Genomic DNA, 8,790 nt, shown 5'->3' with positions numbered 1-8,790 from the left:
TAATAATAGAAAATATACTTCTGCTAAGATTTCTAGTTGTTGTAAATAAGTAACTTCTGTAGTGAGTATTTCTTGAATGGCTTGTGATCTCAAAATTTTTTCTTTTTCCTCTGCACATTTTTCATTATCTTCATTTAAAGCGTGTAGAACTGAAAAAATCATGATATAAAATTTGCTTAAGTAATAATTACAGTTAATGGATATATAAAAAAAAATATACCCTTCATACGGCTCCGCATGCTCAACATGTTTCTTTCATTTATAATTTGTCTTAATTCTGAACTAAGACTAGTTTGAGGCGACAACGATGAATACATAATTACATAAATTATTTGAGCGTATAGAAAATGAATTGACAATAATATAATAAATTCTATATTTTATTCTATTCAAAATATAATATAATATAATATTTGAATTTTCCTCCGAAAATTTAAATAAAGGCAGTTTGATTATTTGCTATTGTTGTCAGTTTGACACGGTGTATGTATGTACAGCACTGTGGTGCACTATATATACGTACAGTAGTGTGGTACAGTGTGTTGTGTACGTTAAAATTTAAATGGTTGGAGGTTGACAGCGGAAGTAGTAACACCTGTTTACTTTAGGCCGGTATTCATAGTCAGTTCTTTTATTCAAAACTGTCTTCAGTTCTGTCTTGAAGTATCAACAACCAATCAGAGAGCCGTATTAGCATCTTAAGATATTGGCTGCGTTTAGCAGAACACAACAGTTTTGCAACCGTTTTATGATTCTCTGCTGAGGTCTAAATCTAAAAGCATAACCCAATCAACGTGAAAAAACTTTCAACAGTTGTAAAATAAACGTTTTGCTGAACGTAGTCATTACTTAAGATTAGGGAGCCTAAAGATGCGATTACAATTATTGCGGTATACGGTACAGAAATTAAGTACTAGATGTTTGTTCGCGTCGCATGCTCCAAATTAATCCAGAGAGCATTTGGATCTCAGGTAAGATGGTTGGAGCAGTTGCATTCATGTGCTCCAATGTTCAATGACACGAATGGATTTAGAACAAGTGAGCATGTCACCTAACCTAATCCATGAAATCACTCGAACGAGTCGGAGATGTGCCCCATTTCGGATATTTTGCGTTACCTCGATTATTTGAAAAGCGTTTTTACAAAATAAATGCGTTTTTAATAAATATAAAAATTATAAATTAAAATGTCAAGGCTTTTTCAAAAAACGAGCAAATGTAGTTAACTTAATAAAATTCATCTTTTATTATATTCGTATAACGCTATAAATTTCAAACGTTTCGACTTACAAAGTCTTCATCAATGATAATAAAGAAAACGTATTTATCCCATCCAATGTCAACGAACTAACATAATAAAAATTATCGCTCTAAGTTCTTATTTAGTTATTCCTGCATTAAGATATTACGTTGATTATTCTATATAAATTAACGTAAGTGAAAAATAAATTCTCAACAATATTTAATTAAATATAATAATTTTTTAATCAGAAATTGATATTTAATTATACAGAATATAATAGGATAATCGTTGAAAGAAAAAATCCTCATTTGGAACGACGATTTTATATGAAATTATTGACTGAGTTAATTCTCGATAATAATCAAAGAGTTAAACACAATTTTACAATTATAGACTTTCAAACTTCTGACTTGATACTTATTTTGATCCGCAATATCTTAATGCTCTAATGCGACGAACATCTAGTCGCCATATTGGTTCCGATGACGCGAACGTATTGAAGCGTATTGGGCATGTTGGAGCGTGCGACACGAAACCTTAAGTAACTGTAGAAACTAGGCAAATCGTGCTGCTTGCTTCTTTTATCCTCTAAACGATTACATGTAGCGCGGTATTTTCGCCTAGCGAAAATACGGAGCTTTATAAAACGTTGACAACCGTTCGATGACGATTTTTGAAGAGTTTATATGTTTTCAAACTTTATAAAAACGCTTACAGAATTTATAGGTTTGAAACATTAAGAACGCTTATAAATAGCATATATCGTTTCATGAAAGTTCTACTAAAGCAATGACAAAGATGCTCAGTAAACGCTGATGCACCTTCGTGCAGAGAGTTCAGAGAATCAAACATTTTTCAACAACAAACGCTTTTCTCAATATCGTGAGAGCATTTTTCTTCAATTTAACAAACTATTTCAATATGGTGAATTATTGAGTCTTAGTAAACGTTTTGCAAGGCGTTTTCGCAAACAGCTTAAAAAATAGTTTCTTCAACTCCATAACACAAGCGTTTTTCTTCCGTTTAGCAAACATTCTTCTATTATACATATCTAATTTTCAAGCAGTGCGCATTTCAAACAATATTGCCACTAGAGGGAGAAATTCAATTTATCACATTTCAAAAATCACATCGAATAGGATAAAAAGTACGATGAGACTTTTCAGTGAAAAATTTTGTATCTTTTTTTGATAAAATGTCTGTTTAGTTTTTAGTCTGGTTAGTAGTTAGACTTAATACTTGAACTAAACGTTCATGTAAACATCAAACAAACATTCATGAAACTTCTTATTTTCAGAGAATCCTTCCAAACGCTACAGCGTTGCAATTTCCGTTTTACAAATACTCTACTGGCCGTTTCTAAATTCTCAACAAATTCCTGCAAACGCTCATGTAAATATTAAACAAATATTCATGAATATTCTTATTTTCGTCAGAAAATGCCTTCCAAACGTTGCAGCGTTGCAATTTCCGCTTTATGAACACTCTACTAATCATCTCTAAATTCTCAACGAATTTCCACAAACACTCATATAAACGTTAAACAAACGTTTATGAAACTTCTCATTTTCGTCAGGGATGCGGTACGCGGTATGACTCCTGCACACCGGACGCGGAAACGCTTGCCGCGTGGCAAAACGACTGCGGAATAAAGAATTCATCATAGAAGCAATCAATCAGCGTTATTCTGTGCTATTCCGCACTTTTCCATCACGCAAGTTTTGTGTGCTATGTTCACATGATGTACCAAAGATATATCCACGAATATAATTTAAAAACTACTAACTTCATGTTAATAATTTGCTTATTAAAATGAAATATAATTTTTCAAATTGTAAAAACACTGTTGTAGTATTTAATGTTTTACAATTAATATTTATAATCTCATAACAATTTTTTGAACTGCTTTAACGCATTTACTATCATTTTTCCGCATCATGTGAACATAGCACACAAAACTGGCGTGATGGAAAAGCGAAAAAACTGAAATCGCACGTAATGCATCATTATTTTTTTTTATCTTGGTATATTTATATGCATTCAAATTTTGTTATTTTGCTTCATTCGTCTCGACATTACGCAATTCTATCATATCAATCAGCAGCAAATCATTTTAACCTCTCAAAATACGACGATTTATTACAAGAACAAGACGCACTCGCTATTTCGCAACATCAAATGCGGAATAGTGCTGAGTGGTTGTTTCAATGATGCATTCTTTATTCCGCACTGTGTGATTTTTCTAATAGAGGAGAAAAGAAGCAAGTGGTATGGTTTGCACGGTTCTTCTATTCTAATTACCTAGTCTACGTTCCAAAACTTCCTCTCTGAGGAAAATTTTACTGGAAATATATAGTACACGTAACATATAGAGTAAAATCTTATTACTCTATAGCATATAGAGTAAAATCTTCCTCGGAGAGGAAGTTTTGGAGCGTAGTCCTAATTAGTTTCTATTACGCATACCGCGCTACATGTAATCGCATCCTGACTGCATCCAATCAGGACGGGAACCACAAGACCAGGGAGTCCTATTCTTGAAAAGTACGCATGCGAAAAACTAGAGAAATGCTATAGTAACACATGCTACAGTATTTTCCTAGTTTTTCGTATGTGATATTTTTCAAGAATAGAGGTCCTGATGTTTTCAATCTCTGCCATGCCTGTGGAGCTTTGATATCTGCGTCCAATCAGGGGTTCGATTGTGTATTTTGAAATGAGATAAAAATTACAAAAGTGAGCAATGATTACTAGGTATTGATTAAAATATGAATATTCTAGTGAATTTATTCACTTTTGTAATTTTCATCTCATTTCAAAATACACAATCGATCCACAGAGGAGACGGGTCACGTAATGCAGATTGTCATTCTCTGTCTCTCTCTGTCTCTCTGTCTCTGTCTCTCTCTCTCTCTCTCTCTCTCTCTCTCTCTCTCTCTCTCTCTCACACACTCTCTCTCCCCCCTCCCCCCTCTCTCCCCCCTCTCTCTCTCTCTCTCTCTCTCTCTCTCTCTTAGTGAGGATGCCATCACATGAGGCGTAACCTGCGGAAGCATAACCTGCGTATTTTAATAATTTTACTAAAATACGTTATATAATCTTGAAATAAGAACCGACTATAAATACCGACCATAGAGACTCTCTTATCTAATCAGAAGGTTTGTTTTTTTTGGCTAAAGTTCCTGCATAGTTCATCTTCCTTCCTTTTCTTTACGTTGAAGAGGAAAAGATAATGGTCCGTATACAGAATGCGCTTACAACGAACGCTAATATCTCAAACAGAACAACAAGTCATTATGGTATCAAAATGATATCAAAATGACTCCAAAATAATCATTAAAAGTCATTTTTTAATCATTTTCGATTCATTTTAATGTCATTTTGATTATCGTGGCTTGCTGTTCTGCTTAAGATATACTTTACATTATGCATATTATAGAATTTCAGAGATAAAAGCGCGCTTTGAACTACGGGCCAAAAGATGAACCACGCAAGAAGTTTTGTTAAAAAGAACAGGCCTCTAGTTGCAACATTAGAAATCCACATGCATCAGATAATCTAGCATGTTTTAACTATTCCTGTCTATATTTGAATACCTATATTCGAGTTACTCTTAAATTTCAACAATATCATTTTATTAATTATATTTTTATAATAAAAATATAATTAAAATTTATGCAAATATTATTTAGACTGCGGTTCATTTAGCGCTTCAAAGTTTACGCTACAGAGTTTATAACACTAATATGTCTGGTCCATTTGACGCTTCGGAACACTCCCAATAATTCTGATTATATATCATCAATACATCATCGTTTTTGCTCCCGCTTCACTCCAACGGTTTCACTTCGGGAAATGGATTGGCTATTATCCCTACGCTAGAGCCATGGAGTTTGCTAACGCTATCGCGCTATTGGTACGAATAGTGTTTGCATTCAGTGTGAATAGCATCTCCCCGAACGCATCTAAAGTATGTTAAGGATGCATTCGGGGAGACACTATTCGCGCTATGAATGTAAACGTTACCAACGCTATTCGTGGAAGCAATAGCGCGATAGCGTTAGCAAGCTCAATAAAGCGTTCCTAGCGTAGCATTGGTAGCTTAAGTTTAACCAGAGAGATTTAACATTTATCAAGGTTAAGTTAATATAGAGGATTTTGTTTTCAACCACCGACCAAACTTTATTTTGTAATTAAAATTTTTAGAGTTTTGTAAAATATACGTAACGTAAATTTTTCATTTACTCGAATAACAGAACGCAATCTCAATTGCAATTTTTATAATGGTTAGGCCGGAATGAATAACTTAAACTAGTTCAAAAAATTAATAATTACATTGACAAGGGGAACACCAGATGATGGAATTGAGGATTTTAATGCGCTTTTTATGTGCTGTTTTTGAGCGAAAAAAGAACGATACGTATCCAGCCGTTTCAATCATTGGCTCATAGTTCCGAAGAAATCGATTTTTTAAATAATTATTATAATAATTGAAAAACGTATAAATGAAAATATCAATATTTTTATAAATTTCATTTTAATTTAATATTATTAGTTTTGATTATTTTTTAATTGTAATGAAATTTCATGATATTATATATTAGTAGTAAGATAATAATTAAACACTCATTTAATGAATATTTATTATTATCATTGTTATCATCGTTGTTGTTATTCACATGAACGCATAAATAAGATTATAATGAAAACAATTATTGTTACAATTTCTGATGAAATTAGAAATTGGAAATTATGATTAGGAACAAGTATAAGACATATGTTTGTAATCTTCTTTTGATTAATATTAATCGATTTGTTAATAATAATAAAAAACTAATCGTGTTTTATAAATGTACATTGTACAGGATATAAATCATCAAAACAAGAAAAACATAAATATTTATTGCATTATGAATATCTTACGAATTTTTATTGTAGACACAATAACTTTTTTTAATATCTGGCAGAAAGCAGATTTGATTGCTATTATGAAAATAACTTCTTTTAGGAAATCAATTTTGATGAAAAAATTTTTCATTCTAAAATGGAATTCATTCTAAAATTCATTTATAAGATTTCACAATAAATATGATTTTGTTACGTCTTGACGACTTCACGATTCTTTTCTTGCGTGGAGAAAAATCAATTTTTCTCTCAAATGCGAATAACTTACGATTATCTCCAGGATAAAGTCAGTAGCATGGCCAATCGAATATCACCTTTTGGACTAATTAATTATAAATAACTAAACATCAGTTAAAGGAAAACAATTATTAATCGAGAACACGTTTAATGACCCTATGACTCATAGATAAGCCTGATCACATTTTCCGACTCACGAAAACAAAACAATTTTAATCACTCCTACTTTTTTCGAGAAACCTTTTGATAAATAATAATAAACCAGACATCCGTTTGTCTCCTCTTCCATCCGATACTCCGTAACTCCTTTTTTTTTATTATTAATCTATAAAGAGGTGGATCATCCATCCAAAGTTCAAGTACAAAATCGTATCAAATCCCAGTATATATATATAGTCTTTCCGAAAAGCGCGGTCAGTTATAAAAAATTTTTTCGAGCAGTCATAAGTGACATCAAGATCAATCAACGAGTTTAATTGTTCCAAGTGCGAAATTCTCGGCAGTGCAATCAAAGAAAAATTAGTACTCCACGTTGAAGATCTTTCTTCCTCAGTTAAAAGACATCACTGAGACATCACCGGAAATTCTATACGCTATAATTCGACACTTAAGCAAATAGTAAGAACAAATTTTCTTTTTTTTTCTTTCTCATATTACTTTTTATTTCAAAATTATATGACCATCAATATTCTCTCGCTCTCTTATTCCTCCTCAATCTTTTCTCTCTTTAACCAGACACACACTGCCTAACAAATTACTTAAGATAAAACGCTTCAAATGATCCATCTCTTACACTGTTCCGAATTACTTAAGCGATACAATGCTTCAAGTGATTCATCTCTTACTCTGTTCCGAATTACTAGAGTGATAAAATGCTTCAAATGATTCATCTCTTTTTCTGCTCCGAATTACTTAAGCAGTAAAATGCTTCAAATGATCCGCCTCTTTCTCTACTCAGAACTACTTAAGAGGTAAAACGCTACAAGCGATTCATTTCTTTCTATACTCAGAATTACTTAGGCGGTAAAACGCTTCAAATAATTCATCTCTTACTCTGCTCCGAATTAAGATGTATAAGCTTAAATCCACTGTTTGCTCATAGGTGGCATTAGTGAGCGTACAAAAGTGTGTTGTGTGCCCAACTACCCTGGGCACACAACATACTTTTTTTTATGTGTTTGACATCTGTCAACATTAACCAGTGTACATCATCAGGAATTTCATATAACAACATACATATTTTGTTTCGTAATCATGTCTAGTTTTTTGCTAAAAAGAAAGCATATGCGGGAAGCTTTGCTTTTCTGTTTCAATTTGAAGAAATCGGCTGCCGAATCGCATCGAATGCTTGTGGAGGCCTATGGCGACAATGCTTTATCGGAAACAACATGCAGAGATTGATTTCGTCGGTTCAATGACGACAATTTTGACCTGAGTGACAAGAAGCGTGAAAATCGGCCCAGGAAAATTGAGGACTGTCAATTGCAAGCTCTTTTGGACGAGGACGATACCCAATCGCAAAAAATGCTTGCCGAGCAATTGGGTGTTTCTCAAGCAGTTATTTCCATGCGGCTACATGCCATGGGGAAGGTTCAAAAGATCGGAAAATGAGTGTCGCATGAACTAAACGATAGGCAGATGGAGCGACGCCAAAACACATGCCAAATTCTGCTTGCTAGACAAAAAAGGAAATCGTTCCTGCATCGGATTGTGACAGGCGATGAAAAGTGGATCTATTTTTAGAATCCTAAACGCAAGAAATCTTGGGTTGATCCCGCCCAACATTTTCCTCAAGACCAAATCGCTTCGGACGGAAGACGATGCTGTGCATTTGGTGGAATCAAGAAGATATCATCTACTACGAGTTAAAACCTGGTGAAACTGTCAATGCTCACCGCTACCATCAACAACTGCACTTCATTTCTTTCTCTGCTCAGAATTACTTAGGCGATAAAACGCTTCAAGTAATTTATCTTTTTTTCTACTCAGAATTATTTAAGCGGTAAAACGTTTCAAGTAATTCTCCTCTTATTCTGCTCCAAATTACTTAAGCGGTAAAACGCTTCAAGTAATTCTTTTTTGTATTGACAGTTATTTAAGCAATAAAACGCCTTAAGTAACCTATGACTACTCTCCCTAGTATCAAATCATAATCCTGAAAAATCTATCTTCTCCTCCCTTCTCTTCGGAATTATCTTCTTCTTCTACGTTCTTCTAATTATCCAACATGGGCACTAACGGGAGAAAATTTTAATAGATGGTCTAGCGGAATAGACACAGAGCAGGACGCAAGAAGTGGACCAAGCTCGAGAAACTCAGAAAAGCTAGCGTCCCAATTATTACGCGGATATATACCGAGCAATTTATCTCCCATCATGCCCATCGTCAATTCATTTGCACCAAAA

General features: G+C 33.6%; 1 protein-coding gene across 1 annotated transcript in view; it reads right to left on the bottom strand.

Annotated features, from left to right (window-relative positions):
• Window positions 1–336, bottom strand: part of LOC108686462 (E3 ubiquitin-protein ligase Topors-like) — a 9,267-nt gene extending 8,931 nt beyond the window's left edge. Inside the window, exons 1-2 of the mRNA XM_018191794.1 lie at window positions 221–336; window positions 10–149 (exon numbers count right to left, since the gene is read on the bottom strand). Of these exons, the coding sequence (XP_018047283.1) occupies window positions 10–149; window positions 221–317 (237 nt within the window). The 5' untranslated portion in view covers window positions 318–336. The remainder of the gene's footprint in view (window positions 1–9; window positions 150–220) is intronic.
• Window positions 337–8,790: the final 8,454 nt, after the last annotated feature.

This window comes from Atta colombica, unplaced genomic scaffold (genome assembly GCF_001594045.1).
Source record: "Atta colombica isolate Treedump-2 unplaced genomic scaffold, Acol1.0 scaffold182, whole genome shotgun sequence".
Taxonomy (NCBI): Eukaryota; Metazoa; Arthropoda; class Insecta; order Hymenoptera; family Formicidae; genus Atta; species Atta colombica.
Note: the sequence above shows the minus strand (reverse complement) of the source record. Positions and strands in the feature narration are given on the sequence as shown.